This window comes from Pongo abelii, chromosome 15 (genome assembly GCF_028885655.2).
Source record: "Pongo abelii isolate AG06213 chromosome 15, NHGRI_mPonAbe1-v2.0_pri, whole genome shotgun sequence".
Lineage (NCBI taxonomy): Eukaryota > Metazoa > Chordata > Mammalia > Primates > Hominidae > Pongo > Pongo abelii.
Genome location: NC_072000.2, coordinates 100,793,067 through 100,815,176, shown reverse-complemented (window position 1 = coordinate 100,815,176; position 22,110 = coordinate 100,793,067). Strand labels below are relative to the sequence as shown.

The window sequence follows — 22,110 nt, the reverse complement described above, 5'->3', positions numbered from 1 at the left end:
CATAAAAGAAAGAGAGATAGTCAGTGAGCATTGAGGACATCGTTGAATCCTCTGGGCCCAGCTGTTCCTGAAGTCCGTTATTGAACTTATTCATTATTTTGCTTACTTTGGTTGGGACAATCAGTCCGGACACTAGCACAGTGGTCAACCAGTCCATTGACTCATAATTGTTTTATAGTGGACACTTAGCTGGACACTCCGAGGGAAGGGATTATAACAGGAATAAAATGACCATGACCTGCTCCTTGAGGTGATGGCATCCAAAGTAGTTGAGTAAACTTTATAAGGAAAGAGCATGAAACCTGTGGTCCCTGCCCTCAGGGGGTTCTCAGTCCAACAGGGAAGAGACAATTAAACAAATACAAAGCATTTGATGCAATAAGTGTGATGACTCCCTAAATATCTCCTTGTTATATATAATATATTCCATTGACCATATCATGTACTTTTTCACATTTAGCATTTCTGAAATTAGAACATATCTGGGATCAATGGTGTATCATTGTGGTCAGCCAGGAAGCGCTGGCAATGTCACTGCCGGTGACTCAGTGACCTTGAACACACCGTTGCTATTGTTATCACTTCAAGTTGAGTCAACTACTCGCGTTGATTTAATTGCCTTTTAAAAGAGTGTACCGGGATTCAGCACTGAAACGGAAAGGTAGTGCATAGGCACAAAGGCACGGAAACAGAGCAGCAAACATCAATTTTACATTAGTCAAGAGAATAAGCAATGTTGGCAGAATGGCTGTGGCTCATGTTTTCCTGCAACATAATAACCACGTACTTTAGGGGTTTTATACTGAGCTGTGTGGAAAAAGACAGAATGTGGTGTGATTCACAGATGGACTCTGAATATGAGGAAATTTGGGGAATACTATAATCACTATATTTTGCTTATATTTTCTTTTTCTTCCTTTATTTATTTAGAGACGGAGTCTCACTCTGCTGCCCAGGCTGGAGTGCAGTGGCGCGATCTTGGCTCACTGCAACCTCCGCCTCCCGGGTTCAAGGGATTCTCCTGCCTCAGCCTCCCAAGTAGCTGGGATTACAGGCACCCGGTACCATGCCCAGATAATTTTTGTATTTTTAGTAGAGACAGGGTTTTGCCATGTTGGCCAGGCTGGTCTCGAACTCCTGACCTCAGATGGTCCACCCGCCTTGGCCTCCCAAAGTGCCGGGTTACAGGCGTGAGCCATCGCGCCCAGCCTATATTTCTTTTTACTGTATGCACAAGAATGTACGTGACAAAAATATGGGTCTAAGTAAGTCTAAAAGAGAGCTCTTTCAATATGTTTAAAATACATAGCTTAAGTGATAAGCAAGCTTTACTATAGTTTCATAGGCAGCATATTTTTCCTTCTTAGAGGCATATAAAACAATGAAATCCCTTAGAATTGAATGTGCTTAGAGTCAGTAAACTCTGCTGGGTGCTTATTACGGGATAGGATTCAGGAGTGGGAGAATACACAACTCGCCATAGGAAGTTCCCTCCGCACACAGATTACAAGGTGTTAAGGCTGAAATGTTACCTAAAGGAAAGCTAATGCTCTACTTACGGGGTCCAGGGCTTTGGATCGCGCCCAAGTCATCACTGTCGAAAGTAAAATAAATACCTTTCGCTTTTCAAAGTGGCTGACTTCTTCACTGAGTGCTGTGGGGCCAAAAAGCAGAGTGGTTATTTGGACCCATGCACAACTTGGTTTCTAAATCACGTGTACTATTAGTCACCAGTAGGAGCCACTTAACACCAGGGTGCTGTTATCTCTGATGCTTCTTTGACCTGTTCCCATCACCGTTCTTCAAATTCCCCCTCCTTTCTCGCTACCTGTATCCGAAATACGGATCCCGGCAGGTTGTTCACAACCAAGCATTTCAGTCTCATCAGTGCTCTCCACTGCAGCCCTTTCTCTCCACTATGCTCATCAATTGCCTGATCCCTTCTGAGCTGAGCTCAAAATTGTGGCCCCTTTCTGTTTTCTGGCCTCTGGCTATGTGTTTTTACTTTTTGGGAGGGCTGGTGACAGTAAGGATCATAGGATCCTTATTAGAACAACTCACAGGCTTTGCTGAATTCCCCCCACTATGAGATAGGTATTCTGGGTTACAGATGTAACCTAGAGATGTAAAAGGTATTCTGGGTTACAGATGCAACTGAGATGTAATCTGGGTTATGAGGCACAGTTTGCCCAGGATCATAGAGGGAAGTGATGGGGCAGAGAGTCCAATCCAGGCTGTCTGGCTGCCAGGCCCATGCTGTACCCACCATGCCACCTAGCCAGCTGCCCAGAAAAGGGAGCAGGCTGGGGATGGGGCAGCGGAGGCCCCACATCAGAAGGTAAGGGCCTCTTAGGAGTTCCCCCCGTTCAGTGAAAGCCATCGTGGAAGGAAGCAGTTCGGGGTGTGCCCACCCTTTCCACTCCACCCCTGGGGCTGTGGGCTGTGGGCTGTAGTGGAGAGCACGGATAAGGCAGAAACGTTTGGTAATCAACAACTTGTAGGGATTCATATTTAGGATAGAGGTGGAGAGAAAGGTGAGCATTTTACTTCCAAAGGGTTTGCTGCTTTGCGAAAAGGTTCTCTACACATTTAAGCATTGAATCTCCTTGAATGTATTTGGCTAAGGGATTCCATTAATATATTCTTCATGATGTATAATTTTCAAGAAACATATTGGCCGGGCACGGTGGCTCACACCTGTAATCCTAGCACTTTGGGAGGCCGAGGCGGGTGGATCACGAGGACAGGAGATCAAGACCATCCTGGATAACACAGTGAAACCCTGTCTCTACTAAAAATATAAAAAATTAGCCAGGTGTGGTGGTGGGTGTCTGTAGTCCCAGCTACTTGGGAGGCTGAGGCAGGAGAATGGCGTGAACCTGGGAGGCGGAGCTTGCAGTGAGCCGAGATCGCGCCACTGCACTCCAGCCTGGGCGACAGAGTGAGACTCTGTCTCAAAAAAAAAAAAAAAAAAAAAAAAAAAGAAACATAAAAAAGCTGCAAAGTGAGGTCTAACTAAACTGTCAGAGGGGCTAAGTAATGCAGCTGCCATGGTATGATTTTAGTATCATGAGGTGATTCCCTAAACAAGCAACAAAATGAAATGCTGATATCCTGGATCTAATAAATGTATGGATTTCTACCCTAAAACAAGAAATTGTTATTGAATTAAGTCTAAGAACACTATGATCACGTATTATTCCAAACTTTAAGTGTACTTTTGTTTCTATTTTTAAATAACAAAAATTTTCTCTTCAATTTAATTTTGCTCTTTTAACCTTTCTGCTCTGCTGAGCTTCAGTTTGGCCTATTTTGTGACTACTTGGCACACTTTGAGGTCCTCTAACTGGGTTATCCTTTTTTATTTATGATATTTATAATAGGTCTAGAATGATCTGCTTATTCCCCTTTGAACACACCCTTCATCTATATGCAGATATTTTCTCTCCTTTCTAATAATGTATTCCTTTCTCTTCTGTCATCTTGCCTTCCTTCCATAGTATCTGCGAAAGGCAAGGTAGGAGAATTCTAAGACATTTAAAAATAATTTAATAAAACATTATTAAAAATAATACATAGCTGGGTATGGTGGTTCATGCCTGTAATCCCAGCCCTGTTGGGGGACAAGGATTGCTTGAGGCCAGAAGCTGGAGACCACCCTGGGCAACATAGCTAGACTTCGTCTCTACAAAAAATTTTTAAAAAATAGCTGGATGCACACCTGTAATTCTAGCTACTCAGGAGGCTGAGGCAGGAGGATTGCTTGAGGCCAGGAGTTTGAGGCTATAGTAAGCTATGATATACTACTGCACTCCAGCCTGGGTGACAGAGCAAGACCCTATCTTTAAAAAAAAAAAAAAAGAAAGAAAGGAATACATATCCATTGCAAGAAAAACAAAATCCAAGAATGTACAGTAGGTAAAATGAAAAAGTCCCCATCCCTTACCAACCTCATGCCCTACCAACCCCATACCCCCCAGGTGACTCTAGTGACAGATTGAAGGATCTCTGACTATATTTTCTTGCAGACACAAACACTCTATATCTCAAAAACGAAGTAATTCAGCTAAAAGTTTTCCTCTAAATAGAAAAGTAAAATTTTCTTGATTATTTGAACCTCTTTATTAGAAGGAAGCAGTAAGACACTCTACATTTTAAAGCTCATGAAAGGAAATGCAGTGTCAAAGCTTGAGAAAAGGTTATGTTTCCTTGAGGGGGAGAGGGTGGTCCTAAGAAAGGCCAATGCCCGTCTGTGACAGCAGGAAGTCAGTGGTTAATGTCTGAAATTCACAATCAAGAGGCATCTATGGAGCCATTTTGATGTATTAAATGAGGTTGCTTGGCTGGGCGCAGTGGCTCACTCCTGTAATCCCAGCACTTTGGGAGGCCAAGGCGGGCAGATCGCTTGAGGTCAGGAGCTTAAGACCAACCCGGACAACGTGGCGAAACCCCGTCTCTACTAAAAATACAAAAACTAGCTGGGCATGGTGGCACACACCTGTAATCCCAGCTACTTGGGAGGCTGAGGCAGGAGAATCACTTGAACCCGGGAGGTGGAGATTGCAGTGAGCTGAGACAGTGCCACTGCACTCCAGCCTGGGTGACAGAGCAAGATCTTGTCTCAAAAAAAAAAAAAAAAAAAAAAACGAGGTTGCTTTGGGGGAACATGAAACACAAAAGCACCATCTTGCTCAACACCACTTCGTTCTCTTAGACTTGAGGTCCTTACAGTTCATTACATTTTTCAAAGCAAGATGACAGAGCAAGATCTTGTCTCAAAAAAAAAAATGAGGTTGCTTTGGAGGAGATGAATCACAAAAGCACCACCTTGCTAAACACCACTTCATTCTCTTAGACTTGAGGTCCTTAGAATTCATTACATTTTTCAAAGCACTTTCAAAATCCAAGCATTCTCTACAAGCCTTCCCTGACCTTTGGCATCAGGGAACATTTGTTCAATTGAATCAGATATTTAGAGTTAGAAATAATTCCTCCCCTCTTAAAGTCACGTGGCTCTTATACATAACTTTCTTGTAAGCACACCCTCCTTTGTTGAGTTAAAGTTTCTCTTGGGTGCCTTGTCTCTTGTGTGATGATTGTGCCTTGGGGTACCTTTTCTTATCTGTCTTTGTATCTGCCCCATATATTCAACCCCACATCCTTAAGCAGTACCTATGGAATGAATCAGGTTGCATTTTAAAAGTTAAATGTTTTGGCAAGGCATCGTGGCTCACGTCTGTAACTCCAGTGCTTTGGGAGGCTGAGGCTGGAGGATGGCTTGAGGCCAGGGGTTTGAGACCAGCCTGGACAACGTAGCAAGTCCCCATCTCTACCAAAAAAAAAAAAAATAGCTGGGTATGGTGGCACAAGCCTGTAGTGCAAGCTACTCAGGAGGCTGAGGCAAGAGGATCTCTTGAGCCCAGGAGTTCGAGGCTGTAGTGAGCTATGATCAGGTCACTGCACTTCAGCCTGGGTAATGTTTCATTTTAAAAACATATATTTATTTTATTTTATTATTTTTGTAGAGACGAGGTCTTGTCACGTTGTCCAGGCTGGTCTTGAACTCCTGGGCTCAATAATCCTCCCACCTCGGCCTCCCAAAGTATTAGGATTGCAGGCATGAGCCACTGTGCCAGCCTTCATTTTTTTGATAATTAAAAATATTATATTCTTCAGAAGTATCTATCCATATTATTAGCACGGATTTCATACTTTAGGTAAGTCTCAGACCAGTTTTTCTATAGCCCTACTTTGCCTAGTGTTCCTAGATGACTATTAGGTGAAGTAAGCAGCACTACAATAGCATCCCTGGAGATAAAAGAGTACACCTCACTGACCAGAGACTGCCCAGATGGCTTCCTCCATTTGCTGTGAGCTCTCAGTGATGTTATAAATGATAACATCACACTCCAGCAGGCGCATGAGAAGGTCTTCTCGAGAGATGGCCTGAAAAAGAAAATTGACAGCCATTTGCAGCAAGACGCTAACAAGGTAACCTTAATATTTCAATGAAATGATAATTTTCAAAATAGATATGCTACACTGAGGAGTCCCACAGGAAACACTTGCAGGAGGATTTCTATTTAAAATGAAATTGCGACTCTCTTCTGTGTGTAGTTTTCAAGTAACAAAGAAGTTTATGAAAACAGCTTGGAACAGATGATTTAAAAATTGCATAATAATCTTAGGTTCTATTTCTGCATGCTGTTTAAACTCCAATTCAGAAGGGAAGAATTAGAACACACTGAAAGAAAATGAGTGAGGCATTTAAAACTAATTCAAACTCTATGTAAGATTATTTGAGCAATTATATATCACGAATCACTCAGAAGTGCTGATGAATGATGAATGTGGATTGTCTTAGAATTCTCAAGATAGATTTAATCTGTTCTCTTTCTAGATGTAAGGTACCTTATTACAGTTGACAGCTGGGAATATTTTAAAAATACAGAAACTTTTAATGATTAAAAATGTAAAGTTTATACATTAAATAGAAGTAACTTTGCTGATCATTTTTGGTGCTTTTTTTTTTTTTTTTTTTTTTAATTTGAGACACAGTTTCACTCTGTTGCCCAGGCTGGAGTGCAGTGGCGTGATCTCAGCTCACTGCAACCTCCGCCTCCCAGGTCCAAGTGGTTCTCATACCTTAGCCTCCCAAGTAGCTGGGACTACAGGCACACACCACCATGCCTGGCTTTTTTTTTTCTTTTTTGTATAGATGGGGTTTCACCATGTTGGCCAGGCTGGTCTCGAACTCTTGACCTCTGGTGATCTGCCCACCTTGGCCTCCCAAAAAGTTAGCATTACAGGCGTGAGTCATGGTGCCAGCTGTTGATCATTGTGTTTTAACTAGTCAATCCTTGCTGCATGAATACCAGTACACTTCCCAATAGTACAATACCTTGAGTGCATTAAGAGAACCATAAAAGGACCCCGCATTTCCAAACCAAGATTTGCATTAGTTGTTATTCCCATTGTCCTGAACATCAGCTATTTTCCGCAGTTCCTTGACCAACTGTATTAAAGTAGAACCTTTTAGACCAAGCTGGGTCTCTTCCTTTATTGAAGAACAAAGGGAAGTTGATGCCTTTCCTTAGGAAATGACAGTTCTGCCTTGGCAAGGTTAATACATCCTTGTTAAATTCAACAGCATGCACTAGGTTGCTAGTTTCTCCAGCCCTGTTCCCTAGATTCTTTTGCATGAATCTGCATTAGTTTTCTAGGGCTGTTGTAACAAACTGCCATAAACTGCATGGCTTGAACAACCAAAGTCTCACTGTTCTGGAAGCTAAAAACCCAGGATCAAGGTGTTATAGGGTTGGTTCCTTCTAAGGGCTGAGAGAGAGAGTCAGTTCCGTGCCTCTCCCCTAGCTTCTGCTTGTTTGCTGGCAATCTATTCCTCGTCTTGTATATGCATCACCCTGATCTCCACCTTGATATTCACATGGTGTTCTACCTGTGTGCCGTCTGCGTCTAAATTTCCCCTTTTTATAAGCTCACTGGTCACACTGGATGATAAGCCCACTTTAATGACCTCCATTCATTTATTTATTTATTTATTTATTTATTTATTTATTTAAGACAGAGTCTCGCTCTGTCGCCCAGGCTGGAGTGCAGTGGCACAATCTCAGCTCACTGCAACCTCCACCTCCCGGATTCAAGCAATTCTCCCTGCCTCAGCCTCCCGAGTAGCTGGGATTACAGGCACCCACTATTTTTGTATTTTTAGTACAGACGGGGTTTCACAATGTTGGCCAGGTTGGTCTTGAACTCCTGACCTCAGGTGATTAGCCTGCTCGGCCTCCTAAAGTACTGGGATTACAGGCGTGAGCTACTGCGCCTGGCTGATGACCTCCATTTAACTGGATTTCCTCTGCAAACACCCTATCTCCAAATATGGCCATATTCAGAAATATTGGGGGTTAGGATTTCAATATATCTCTTGGGGGTGGGGGAGAAACAACTCCACCCATACCACCAGCCATTCACTTCCTTCTCTCGGCTGAATGTGCAAGAGGGAAGCCACTGACAATTTTGATCCAAACACTGATTTTTACTTTACCAATAGCATGACAGTGGGAAAGGAAACTACCTTCCCAGTACACCTAGGATGGATCAAGATCCAGAAATGACACATGAAAGAAAAGAAGAAAACACCGGGAGAATATGAGGACTCAAAGATGTGTATTCTACATGTGGCCCAAGAGAAAGAAGATACAGCATCTATGTTTCCAGCTTGTAAAAGCAGGTGGGAGTGGTGTCCATAGAAAAACATGCACACGTGTCAAATTATGGTTGGCTCTATTTAAGATGAAACAGCCACATTTTCAGGAGAATGGTTGTCCTGACCCGATGTGGAGTGACCATTTTTGTGCATTCATTCGTTCACCCAACAAACATTTGTGGGCCCTGCTTTTGACTGTAGTAATAGAGGCAAAAATGAATAATATATAGCTGCTGATACTAAGAAGCAGTGTGTGTGTGTGTGTGTGTGTGTGTGTGTGTGTGTGCGCGCGTGCATGTGTGTATGCACTTTCTTGAGAAGATTTATACCAAATAATTATGGTCTAATGTAGACAAGGGGCCGACCAAGCACATATGAAGCCGTTGTACAAATGAGAAAAAAGGTAACCGCTTGGTGAAAAAATTGTAAGAAGGGCTAAACTCTGGGGCCCAGGACAGCCAACATAACAGGCTGCTCTTCAGCCCCTACTCACGCCCTTAGCCAGGCACTCTTGTACAGTGTGCAACCTGTACAGCCAGACACAGAAGCCCCAAATGTGGAAAGGGCTGTCATAGAGGTACATTTGAGGTTCAATGGACTAAGAGAAAGACATCATTTTGTCTCATAGGAGAAGATATTTGAGTTGGGCTGGAAGGATGAATACAAGCTCACCTGGCAGAGCCCAGAATGCTCAGGGAATAGCAGGTGGATTGTTGAGCCAGGTAGAGGCGCCTTTCATAACCTGAACCAGGCTAACGGTTTCCATTCTCACGTCTCCCTCACCTTTTATTCATTTTTTGCTGGTCTTCTCTATATCATTCCAATTTCAGCATATGTGCCGCTGAAGCGAGCACTCTCCCTCACCTTTTCTGCTACCTTTGTGTCTTCCCGGTAGCTCCCCATAACCCATGCTCTTTCTCTGCCACAGTGCACCATATATTTTCCCAGGCATTCCCCCTTGCATGGTGTTTCCTTCCTCCCTTACTTGTCTTGCAAGCTCCACTCAACCACGGAAGACCAGCCTCAGCCCCACCATCTCCAGTAGATCCCAACCTTCCAAGGGAGGGCCATCTGCAGGACTTTGTGCTAATGGAGGCTCCAGGATCTCAAGATCAGAGCATAGGAGGCTCCGATCTGTTTGGCAGGGAGGGATTTGAAGCTTCATTTGTCTGTCTCTCTAGATAAGACTAAGAACTCCTTAGGTGCCCCTTTCAGAGAGCCTTGGGTGATGCTCTGTACACACCTCTGTCCCCATATTTACTGTCACAGAGTCCCTGCCAAGCCTTGAGCTCCACGTTCTTCTGTGGATCATCAGGGTGCACAGGAAACATTCGCAGAATCAAATTCGGGTGAGTAGTGGGAGATGCTGGAGATCAGAACTAAGGCACATGGCTATGAGAATGGAAAGGAGGGGCTGACTGGACACCTGACAGAGAGGTGTGCTGAGGACCCCATGACCAATAGGATTCAGGAGTCAAGGGCAAGCGAAGAGCCCACAGCTCTCTGAGGTTTTTAGCTTTGATGGAAGGCGAGTGCATAATGAATGAGATAAAAGACACTATTGGTTGTCTACAAACTTCCATTTCCTCTTCCTTTTCTCCAACAGAACCCCAATTTTGCTTCAGATACTCCTCTGCCTGCGGGAAATTAACTCCCTCTTCTGGCTTGAAGGATGAGCCTAATTGATCTAAGCGTAAGTGACTGGCTCAGGAAAGGGAAAATGACTCCACTCACGACAGTGGGACTCAAAGAGATGGTTGCCAGGGACTGCTGGCAATGTCCATCCTCCTTTCTCCGAGACCTTCTGGAATTTTGCTTTGTCAGAGTGTCACTGTGTATGAACTAAGGCCCTGGACTGTTGCAGCCTTACTGCCAGCCTGAAGATAAAGTCATCCCTCAAGGAGGGCAGAGCCCAGGAAGGGGCAGGAAGAGGAGCTGGAGCCTGTGGATCAGCTCTGAAGCCAGTTCCACTTCTGGTCCACTAGCTACATAAGCTGATGAATTTCCTTATTTATTAAGCCAGTTTGGGTCACCTCTGTTTTCTATTACATGCGGTCCAACACAGCCCCAATTCATAGAGATAGCAAGGTCTTTAATAAAAATCAGTAGTACAAAGTCATACAAAGAGTGGTTTTGGGCTGGGTGTGGTGGCTCATTCCTGTAATCTCAGCACTTTGGGAGGCCAAGGCGGGCAGATCACCTAAGATCAGAAGTTCAAGACCAGCCTGGACAACATAGTGAAACCATGTCTCTACTAAAAATACAAAAAATTAGCTGGGCGTGGTGGCACGTGTCTGTAGTCCCAGCTACTCGGGAGGCCGAGGCAGGAGAATCGCTTGAACCCAGGAGGCGAAGGTTGCAGTAAGCCGAGATCGCGCCACTGCACTCCAGGCTGGGCAACAGAGTGAGACTCCATCTCAAAAAAAAAAAAAAAAAAAGAGTGTTTTTGTAGGGGGGTCTAATAAATATGATTTTGGATATGTTGATTTAGCAATGCCTGCAGGACAACCGGGGACTGGTCTAGGAGGCAGCTGGACTTGGAAGCTGCAGACAGGCAAGAAAAGCACTGGCTATATGGGGAGCTGAAGCTATAGGGCCGGATAAGATTTAGGAAGGTCACCTGTTGTAGGAAGGGAGTGAGCTCTGGGGAAAACCGCATTTAAAGGGTTAAAAGAGGAAAAGGAGCCAGAGAAAGAAGCTGGGAAGGAGGGCTTGGGCGCTTAGTCAGTGCAGAGCCGAGGCACAAGAAGGGAAGGCGAGTTTCTCTCGGGAAGCCAGGCTGCTGCTGTGAAGCCAGGTGAGCTAAGCCCTCGGGAGTCAGGGGACTGCTGGTGATCTTGGCCAGGGCACCTCCTGTGAAGGGTTGTGGGCAGGGCCGGCCAGCATTGGATGGACCAGTGATTGGCGGGGGTGAAGGGGTGAGGCCTGCAAATGCGGCTGGTCTCCTGAAGTTCAGTGGCAGGGGCCGGGGCAGACAAAGACGCTGGTGGCAGCAGGGAGGCCAAGTTAAGTGTTTTTTACAGTAGGAATGATTTGAGCATATGTGTAGGTAGAGAGGAAGAAGCCAGTGGCAAGAAGAGAGAGAAGGGAGGTGAATGGGAAAGAATACCCAGAAGACAGGGGAAGGGGGTGAACGGGAAGGTCCCAAAGATGTCTGGAGGGGATGCATTTGTCCATTCCACAAGTGTTTATTGAGGCCACTTTGTGGCAGTGGCTGTGTTAGGTGCCACAGATACATGGATAAACACGGGGATAAACAAGTCACGGTCTCCACCCTCAAGTTGCTGACAGTCAGTGTCCATGGACCCCCACGGTAGACAGGTGATAACAACAAGTGTGAAAAGCATTATGATCTAGGCAGGCAAAGGATGATATGGGAGCTCAGAAAAGAGCTCAGAATCCAAACTGGGAGTGAGGGAGAAGTAGGAATCATGAACGGCTTCCTGGAGGAAGTGACACAAGTCTTGAAGGATGAATAAAAAAAAAAAGAGAGAAGGCCGCTCCAGGGTACAGCATGTGGAAAGCTGTATGGTAGGCTCCAGAAAGTAGCAGGCAGGGTAAGGGAGGAGTTGGCCCGGGAGAAGAAGAGGGCCACTTCTTCTCAGACATTTAAATGTCTCAGGACTAGGACTGTGTTGAATTTGTCACGTGGAGACAGCACTGTTTCTGGAGACAGCAACGGTATATTATTCCTGAGTGGTGCATTACCAAAGGATGTTTCTCTTAAAAAATTATTTTCATAAATATAAAACAGAGACAGGATCTTGCTATGTTGCCCAAGCTGGTCTCGAATCCCTGGCCTTAAGCGATCCTCCCTCCTCAGCCTCCCAAAGTGCTGGGATTACAGGCGTAAGCCACTGCACCTGGGCTATTTCTCCTTCACAGACGGCACCCATCATGGCACAGACTCGCCTTGGATAACACAGGGCAGAATATGCTGGAGAGGAGAATTGTATGAGTCTGAAAGTCCAAATTAGATCCATCCTTTCCAACACTATCTAATTTAAACTCTTTGCTTTGGCCCAAAATTGAAAGCAGGGTCTACGAGGTAAATCTCCATCACAGGAGAAAGCCATTCCCTCAACCTGGCCATGTCTGCGGAAGAGAGGGGAGGGGAGGCAAACAGTAAAACAAGTTGTCAAGGCGTTGGAGTGGAAGGTGACTCTTTCCTCTGCCTACCCCTGGCCAGAGCTTCTGGGACTTACAGAGTACGTCTCCACCGCAAAGTCAGGCCGCGGGCTCTCAGGCTTGGACAGCGTGCCCACAATCTGGAATGTGCCTTCCTTCACTTTGGTTGAGGAAGCTTCCAGCATAGCTGACTTATTTTCATCTTCCTCTTCCTCTTCCTCTGTAATTTCTTCAAGCGAAGCCCCAACTACACAGTTAGATAGAAACTGCAAGGAAACAGAAATTTCCCAAACGATAAGAGCAAATTAGAATCAGGGGGCCAGTGAATGATGATTCCAGAAACTTACCTTTCCCGAGTGCTTGCTGGGTGCCACCAAGGCAAAGCAAATGCTTTGCACACTGTCATCTCATTTAAGTTGATTGAATTCCTGGAGGAGTGGCTACTGTTATAATTCCCCATTTTACAGATCAGGAACTCAGGGTCAGAGAGCTTAATTAACTTGTTTCCAGATACTGCACTCCTCTAGCAGCAGGCAGAGCTGGGTCACAGTGATGATGTTTGTGTTGTCCAACAGAAATATACAAATGTAATAGGAGCCACATAGGTTATTTTATTTTATTTATTTTTAAAGATGTGGTCTTGCTATGTTGCCTAGGCTGGTTTAAACGCCTGGGGTCCTCCTGCCTCAGCCTCCTGAATAGCTGGGACTACAGGCACTTATGTAGTTTTAAATTTTCTAGTAGCAACATTTTAAAAAGTGAAAACAAAGGGTAAAATTAATTTAAATGTTGTGAGCTCAGGCGCAGTGGCTCATGCCGGTAATCCCAGCACTTTGGGAGGCTGAGGCAGGTGGATCACTTGAGGTCAGGAGCTCGACACCAGCCTGGCCAACATGGTGAAACCTCGTCTCTACTAAAAATATAAAAATTAGCTGGGCATGGCGGTGCACACCTGTAGTCCCCGCTACTCGGGAGGCTGAGACAGGAGAATTGCTTGAACCTGGGAGGTGGAAGTTGCAGTGAGCCGAGATTGTGCCATTGCACTCCAGCCTGGGCAACAGAGCAAGACTCCGCCTAAAAAAAAAAAAAATTAAATGCTGTGGTATTTAATGCAATATATCCAAAATATTATCAACTTAATATGAAATCAATATAAAAATTATTGAGATATTTTACTTTTTTATTTGAAATTCAACCTGCATTTTACACTGAAAGTACATCTCCATTTGGACTAGCCACATTTCTTTTTTTGAGACAGAGTCTCGTTCTGTTGCTCAGGCTGGAGTGCAGTGGTGTGAGCATAGCTCACTGCAACCTCAAACTCCTGGCCTCAACCAATCCTCCTGCCTCAGCCTCCTGAGTAGCTGGGACTATAGGTGTGTGCCACCACGCCTGGCTAATTTTTTATTTTTATATTTATTTTTGTAGAAATGGGGTATTGCTGTTGTTGCCCAGGCTAGTGTGGACTAACCACATTTAAGTGTTCAATGGCTACATGTGGCCAGTGGCTACAGTATTGAATAATGAAATAGAAAGAAGTTGGCGAAGTTTCTCTTCTTGCTTTCCAAAAGCTATCCTTAGAAGTGGCTTCTGTGGTGATTAACAGTTTCATTCGTTTATATGTCAATACTTACTTATATATGTCAACAATCATTTTATTTTAATTTATCTATTAAGCATATATAAATAATCATGACATTACCATACCTTAGGAATAAAGATATAATAAAACCAAATACACAGAAAGTCCCACCTCATTTATTTTGATAGAAAACAGTCCAGGTTAGCATGCAAGATTGCCAGCTTCAACCTCCTATTGGAATGTATTTCTCCCAAGTAAATTATGTATGTTTTCATTTCATTTATCTCTCAAACATACATAGTCAATTTTATTATCCTCTTTCACAGTTGAGGAAATTGATGCCCAGCAAAAAGAGATGGGGCTGGGGTGGCATTGCCCAACTGGGTTGTAAGCCTAACGACGAGACACAGCTTCCATTTCTCTTATATTCCTCATATTCCCACTCCCATGTTTCCTGGAGCAGATGATCAGTAATTACCTGGAATTTGAGAAAGGCCCTGATTAATTAAGGACCAACTAGAAAATTCTGTTATTGGAAAGTTTTTCAAAAAGATCTCTGGACAGAGCATGGTGGCTCATGCCTGTAATCCCAGCACTTTGGGAGACCAAAGCAGGAGGATTGCTAGAAAAAGATCTCTGTATACTAAAAGAAGTTTCATTACAAAAATATTGTTATAAAAAATAATCAAGACCTTTGGGAGGCCAAGGCAGGCAGATCACAAGGTCAGGAGATCGAGACCATCCTGGCCAACATGGTGAAACTCCGTTTCTACTAAAAATACAAAAATTAGCTGGGTGTGGTGGCAGGTGCCTGTAATCCCAGCTACTCGGGAGGCTGAGGCAGGAGAATCACCTGAACCCAGGAGGCGGAAGTTGCAGTGAGCCAAGATCATGCTACTGTACTCCAGCCTGGCGACAGAGCAAGACTTCGTCTCAAAAAAAAAAAAAAAAAAAAATTCAAAATCAAAAGGGGATTAAGGAAGGAGATAAACTCCCTTCCCTCATTCTTTTTTTTTTTTTTTTTTTTTTTTTTTCTGGAGACAAGGTTTTACTCTGCCCTATGTATACCTCCCAGGCTGGAATGCAGTGATGCGATCATAGCTCACTGCAGCCTCGAACTGGGCTCAAGCAATTCTCCCCATTCTGCCTCTTGAGCAGCTGGGAAGGTAGGTGTGTGCCACCACGCCTAGATTCTCCTTCATTCCTAATCTCAATCATGTTCATGTCACCTCTCTTTTTTATACAGGTGACCCTTGAACAACACAGGTTTGAACTTTGTAGGTCCACTTATCCACTTATTTTCTTCCACCTCTGCCACCCCTGAGACCAGCCCCTCCTCTTCATCCTCTGCCTCAGCCTATGTAACATGAACACAAAGAGGATGAAGACCTTTAGGACAACCCACTTCTGTTTAATGAATAGTAAATATATTTGTCTTCTTTATGATTTTCTTATAAACATCTTCTTTCCTCTAGCTTACTTTATTGTAAGAACACAGTATATTTTATGTGTACAAAATATGTGTTGACTGTTTATGTTATTGGTAAGGGTTCCTGTTAACAATAGGTTATTAGTAATTTAGTTCTGGGGAGTCAAAAGTTATACACAGCCTACAGTCCCAGCTACTTAGGACACTGAGGTGGGAAGATCACTTGAGCCCAGGAGCTCGAGTCCAGCCTGGGCGACGTTAATGAGATCCATGTCTCTAAACATACATAAATAAGTAAGAGTTATGTGCAGAGTTTCAACTGTCTTCTCTATATCTGTATTTTTTTTTTTTTTTTAAGGCAGATTTTTCCTCTGTCGCCCAGGCTGGAGTGCAGTGGTGCGATCTCGGCTCACTGCAAACTCTTGTCTCCCAGGTTCAAGTGATTCTCCTGCCTCGGCCTCTGGAGTAGCTGGGATTACAGGCGCAAGCCACCACACCTGGCTAATTTTTGTATTTTTAGTAGAGATGGGATTTTGCCATGTTGGCCAGGCTGGTCTCGAACTCCTGGCCTCAAGTGATCCGCTTGCCTTGGCCTCCCAAATTGCTGGGATTACAGGCGTGAGCCACTGCTCCCGGCCTGTATCTGTATCTTTTTGAAAAACAAAACCCCTAACCCCTGCGTTGTTCAAGGCTTCCCACTGAATTTAGAGTATAAACGAAACTCCTGGCCAAGGCCATCCATGACCTGGCCCTCTGTGCTGGCCTCTGCTCCACTAATCTATGTAATAAATTTCTATGGAGCACAGACCATGAGTGCATCCCCGCTTAGGAGCTGAGTAGGGCCACTTCTGGGCTCCCTGGGCCCTTCCTCCATTAAAAAAAAAATTAAACATTATATTTCTCAATTGCATGCTATAAAGACAAACACATTCATTGACTCTAAGATTTCATTTGTTTCCTTCTGATTTTAAAAGACATTAGCACACTTTTTGTGGGTCCCTAAAAGTCTCATGGACCCTGGGCATGGTACTTGCTGCACCTAATGAAGAAGTGGGCCCAGGAAGCCCTGGTGCACTGCCCCCTAGCCACTGTGCATACAAAAGCCGCCAACCCTATTCCTACTTTGGAACCTGTGCCTTTGCTGTGCCCTCTGAGAACTATTTTCTCTGGCTTGAGCCTCATCCTGTGTATGTTAGATTAAATGTCACCTTTTTTTTTTTAGATGGAGTTTCACTCTGTCGCCCAGGCTGGAGTGCAGTGGCGCCATCTTGGTTCACTGCAACCTGCGCCTCCCGGGTTCAAGCGATTCTCCTGCCTCAGCCTCCTGAGTAGCTGAGATTACAGGCGCCTGCCACCACGCCCAGCTAACTTTTGTATTTTTGGTAGAGACAGGGTTTCATCATGTTGGTCAAGCTGGTCTTGAACTCCTGACCTCAGGGACATTTTCTGTGTACAGATAAATCATCTATCTTCTCTATGTCTGTATTTTTTTGGAAAAACACAAATAAGATTATACTACACCTGTTTGGTAATGCTTCCTTTCTTTAAAAATATTTTGTTACAGTTTTGTGTCTTTGCTTCTTCTTTCCTACCTTTTCTGATAATTTGGAAGATGTATCATGTGTTTAGAGTCCCTTCTGGTAGATATAGGTCATATGTAATATACATGTATATTGTTTATCTTGTATAATTACATGCCTTAATCTCTGGTTTTTGTTGTGTGTGTGTGTGTGTGTGTGTGTGTGTGTGTGTGTGTGTGTGTGTGTTTGAGATGGAGTTTCACTCTGTTGCCCAGGCTGGAGCAAAGTGGTGCAATCTCGGCTCACTGCAACCTCCACCCCCTGGGTTCAAGTGATTTTCCTGCCTCAGCCTCTAGAGCAGCTGGGATTATAGGCGCCTGCCACCACGCCCGGTTAATTTTTGTATTTTTAGTAGAGACAGGGTTTCACTATGTTGGCCAGGCTGGTCTCGAACTCCTGACCTCAGGTGATCCACCCACCTCGGCCTCCCAAAGTGCTAGTATCATACCGCGCCCCACCCTAAATCTCTGTTTTTTGATGGATGCATTTTAGATGGTACACTGGGTTGAATAGCGTCTACCCCCACCAAATTCCTGTCCTCTTAGAACCTGTGAGTGTGGCCTTATTTGGAAATAGGGTCTTTGCAGATGTAATCAAGTTAAAATGAAGCCATATTGGATAGGGTGAGTCCTAATCCAACAACCGGTGTCCTTATAAGAAAAGGGAAGTTTCCACACAGAGACATAGGGGAGAGAACACCATGTGAAGAAGGTGGCAGAGATTGGAGTCTACTGCCAAGGGGTGCCAAGAATTATTGGCAACTACCAGAAGCTAGGAGAGGGGCAAGCAACAGTTCTTCCCCTGGAGCTTCCAGTAGAAACCAACCCTGCTGACACCTTGATCTTGGACTTCCGCCCTCAAGAACTGCGAGAGAATAAATTCTGTTTTATAAGGTCATCCAGTTTGTGGCAATTGGTTACCACAGCCCTAGAAAACTAATACAGATTGTACGTACTGTAGCCTCATCCTATTTTAAGCAGATTTGTCCTGTTTGAAAGTGCAGTCATTAGCCTCAGAGAAGTCTGTCCAGGGTGAGATTAGATTTCTCTGTAGCTCTAGAGGACAGAATTAAGATGGACGGGTCCTCTCCACGGGGAATGATAAAATCATGGCTTTCTTTTGACAACTGATCATATTAGCATGAAGGGCCCTAGAGCCCTTTTTCTGAATATCTTCATTTTCCAGGGATAAAGACAGAGAAAGGTGAGGAAACTTAATGGAACTCAGGGACCCAAACAGTGTCTGGTCCATAATAGATGCTCGAAAACCATATATTGAAGAGATGGATGAATGAAAAACGCTTCATGGGCAATATAAAAATTTGATTTACTCACGCCTGTAATCCCTGCACTTTGGGAGGCCGAGACGGGTGGATCACGAGGTCAGGAGATCGATCCAGACCATCCTGGCTAACAGTGAAACCTCGTCTCTACTAAAAATACAAAAAATTAGCTGGGCGCGGTGTCGGGCGCCTGTAGTCCCAGCTACTCGGAGGCTGAGGCAGGAGAATGGCGTAAACCCGGCAGGCGGAGCTTGCAGTGAGCCGAGATCGCGCCACTGCACTCCAGCCCGGGCGACAGAGCAAGACTCCGTCTCAAAAAAAAAAAAAAAAAAAAAAAAAAAAAAAAAAAAAAAAAGATTTATTTTCTCATTTAGCTGCCCGCTTCAAAATCGATGGAAGGGTAGAAAGAGAACCTAGTAGGAGGCCAGAGACCTGGTGTCTCTGTCCAGGTTCTGGCCTCAACTCTGTGATCTTGGGCAAGTCCCTTCCTCCTCTTAGCCTCAGTTTCCCCTCATTAAAAAGAGGAACAGGGGATGGACCAGTGATCTCCAGACACCTGGGCTTCCAAGTAGAATTCCTTGTCCAGCCTGGGTGCGAACTGGGGTCCAGGGGGCATTGGTGGTGCCCAGGACGCGGGACCCTCCCTGAAGAAAGGCCCCGACAGCGCCTTGGGGCGCAGACCCTCGCTGGGTTTGCGGACCGGGGGCCGAGAGCTGGGAGCTGAGAGCTGGCGAGAGGCTCTGGGCCGCCGCCGCCGCTCACCTTCCCGATGTTTCCGCTGCTGTAGGAGTCCAACAGGTTTATAAATACCCTCTGGGTCCGGATAACTTTCTCCGTGGGAGCAGCAGTTTCCTCTTCTTCAGCCATGGTGGGAGCCGCGCTGGTTGCTAAGGTGAAAGCGTCACTCCGCTTGCCAAGGAGGCGGGGCCCGGGCCAGGGAGGCGGGGCCTTGGCGCCGGGCACAGCTTGCCGGGCGGGGAGGGGCGTGTCGTGGGCGAAGCAGGGAGTGCCGGGCGCTGGGCGGGGAGTGCTGGGCGGGGAGTGCCGGGCGGGGCGGTGCGTCTAGTGCCCGGCGCTAATCAGGGCGTGCCAGGCGGGGCGGGGCAGGCTGTGCCGGTCACTGGGCGGGGCGTGCCGGGCAGGGCGGGGAGAGTCGTGCCGGGGGACTGGGCGGGGCGTGCCGGGCAGGGAGGGGCTTGTCGTGCCTGGGGGCTGGGAGGGGCGTGCCGGGCAGGGCGGGGCGTGTCGTGCCGAGGGCTGGGCGGGGCATGCCGGGCAGGGCGGGGTGTGTTGTGCAGCGGGATGGGCGGGGCGCGCCGGGCGAAGCCGGGCTCAGGGCTCGCAACTGTGCGCGCTGTCGGCTGCTGGGCGTCAGGCGGATGTCCCCGCAAGCGCTTTCCGCGGCGCCGCGCGTGCAGCCCGGGTCTCACCCTGGCTTGCTGCCCACTGGGAGCCCTTGGACAGTGCACGGTTTCTTTCGGAGGCTCCCTGGGCGTCTGTCCCAGGGGGATGTGTGATTGCTGTGCCTTTTTATCTCCATTGTTCGGAAAGTCTGGAAACACATTCGTGTGTCCGCTTGACCCGATGACTAAAAATAATGAGAATTCTGAAGAAGAGGGAATGGCCCACAGCCCAGGCCTCTCCCCGGCAAGTGGGAGTTACTCAGCACGCTCCCATGGCGTGGTCTGGCCGGGGCGACGGGACGTAAGCCTCAGCTGCGAAGAAAAGCTGTTGCCATGGAGTTTCGGGCTCGCGAATACCCGAGCGAGGCTAGTGTGGTCCCGCCTTGCGGCAGTTGCGGCTTGGTCAGCGGGCTCAGCTCCCTTGGGGGTTGTTTCCAGACGCAAGTTCCAGGAAGACCCCTGGTGTCGGCTGGGGGCGACCAGAGGCCGTGGGTGCCCGGGATTCGCTCACATTCACCAAGGGACGAAATTTAGACTTGATCGTTCCACAAGAGATTATACATGCAGTTGCTGAGATAAATCCACAAATTAAAAGATAACATTCAACTCGGTGATCACTGGACCATAAAGGTTGCGGTGGACTAAGAATACGCAGTTCCGTTGGAATAGCCTGATCATATTGAACTGTTTTCATGCCTTAAGCATTAATTAACTCCTTAAATGCAAATATTTAACACTTGCAGCAATTGTGTGTGCGTGGTTTCTTCTCGTTCTTTTTATTATTTGTAATAGAGACAGGGTCTCACTGTGTTTGTTGCGCAGGCTAGTCTCTAACTCCGGGGCTCAAGAGACTCTCCTGCCTCGTCCTCCCAAAGTGCTGGTATTACAGGCGTAAGCCACCACGCCAGACTTCTTGTTCTTTTTATTTTTAATTTTTAATTTATTTTTTTGAGATGGAGTCTCGCTGTATCACCCAGACTGGAGTGCAATGGCATAACCTCAGCTCACTGCAGCCTCGCCTCCCGGGTTCAAGCGATTCTCCTGCCTCAGCCTCCGGAGTAGCTGGGATTACAGGCGCCTACCACCATGCCCGGCTAATTTTTGTATTTTTAGTAGAGACAGGTTTTCAGCATGTTGATCACGCTGGTCTTGAACTTCTGGCCTCAAGTGATCCACCCGCCTCGGCCTCTCAAAGTGCTGTGATTTACAGGTGTGAGGCACCCCAACTGGCCTTCTTCTTTTTAAAAAATACTGGTTGTTTCAAAAAACGGAGGTGGCCCAAGATTTCCAGACAGCTTGGAGGCTCTGGGCTTTCAGTCACTCATGAGACTTGGCTTTGCGTTTTAGCTCTCCAGTCATTTGTGGGAGGCTGGGACCAATCTTTTAACTTTCCTTAGGCTGTTAAATTGTCTGTAAAATAGGAGTGATACCACCAGCCTAACAAGGCTATTAGGATTAAATAAGACATATGTGAAGCATTTTCTGAAGTGGTCTCCAAAGGTGAAATTATTGCTTTTTTTTTCCTGCAAGGCTAAGGCACACTTGTACAGATGGGAGCCTTTATATTTCGTTTTTCTGTCCCCACCCCATTTTCTTTTTTATACATGCAACTCTCATTAAAACTTGTTTTGATAAACTAACGCTTTGAAGTTTTGCCAACTCAGTTTGGGAACAGTTTGCTCATAGCAAATTTATTATTGTTTTGAGATGGAGTCTTGCTCTATCCTTTAGGCTGGAGTGCAGTGGCACGACCTTGGCTCACCGCAACCTCTGCCTCCTGGGTTCAAGCCATTCTCCTGCCTCAGCCTCCCGAGTAGCTGGGATTACAGGCGCTTGCCACTACACCCGGCTAATTTTTCTATTTTGAGTAGAGAATGGGGGTTTCACCATTTTGGCTTGAACTCCTGACCTTGTGATCCACCCGCCTGGGATCTCCAATCCCAAAGTGTTGAGATTACAGGTGTGAGCCACCAGGCCCGGCAATTTTTTGCTTTTTTTTTAAATCAACAAGAAAGTAATGTCAGTTTAAATGTAAAAGTATTCATGCAAGATCAGTGCAAAACTTAGAAAAGATACTTCAGCATTCTTTCAAATGACTTACTAGTTCAACTATTCTAAAATTCACCTGATTCATTTTCAAAATTTTAGTTTATCTCTGCATTCCTTGTTGATATGCAGTTAAGCAGGTAAACACTTTGAAAGTTATTCAACCAGTCATGGTACAATGAAATATAACTTACCTGTTTCTTTCATGAAATGAGCTTGCCATAGTTACGGGGGGGTGGCTTCTAGATAATTTTATATATATTGGTAGGTTAAAAAAGGAGATTCTATTTTTTTTTTTTTTTTTTTGACATTGAGTCTCACTCTGTCACCCAGGCTGGAGTGCAGGGGGCAATCTTGGCTCAATGCAACCTCCGCCTCCTGGGTTCAAGCAATTCTCCTGCCTCAGCCTCCCCAGTAGTTGGGATTACAGGTGTGT

The 22,110-nt window shown here is 45.7% G+C and overlaps 1 protein-coding gene across 7 annotated transcripts in view; it reads right to left on the bottom strand.

Annotated features, from left to right (window-relative positions):
- Positions 1–19,193, bottom strand: part of AK7 (adenylate kinase 7) — a 97,829-nt gene extending 78,636 nt beyond the window's left edge. For 3 of the 7 annotated variants that reach the window (XM_024231863.3, XM_054530492.2, XM_054530489.2), the window contains exons 1-4: positions 18,988–19,168; positions 12,430–12,618; positions 5,838–5,946; positions 1,560–1,654 (exon numbers count right to left, since the gene is read on the bottom strand). In XM_024231863.3, coding sequence (XP_024087631.1) covers positions 1,560–1,654; positions 5,838–5,946; positions 12,430–12,618; positions 18,988–19,092 — 498 coding nt within the window. In that variant the 5' untranslated portion in view covers positions 19,093–19,168. Of the gene's footprint in view, positions 1–1,559; positions 1,655–5,837; positions 5,947–12,429; positions 12,619–18,987 lie in introns of all 7 variants that reach the window. The other 4 variants (XM_054530491.2, XM_024231865.3, XM_054530488.2 and 1 more) reach the window with 4 other exon arrangements.
- Between the last annotated feature and the right edge of the window lie 2,917 nt (positions 19,194–22,110).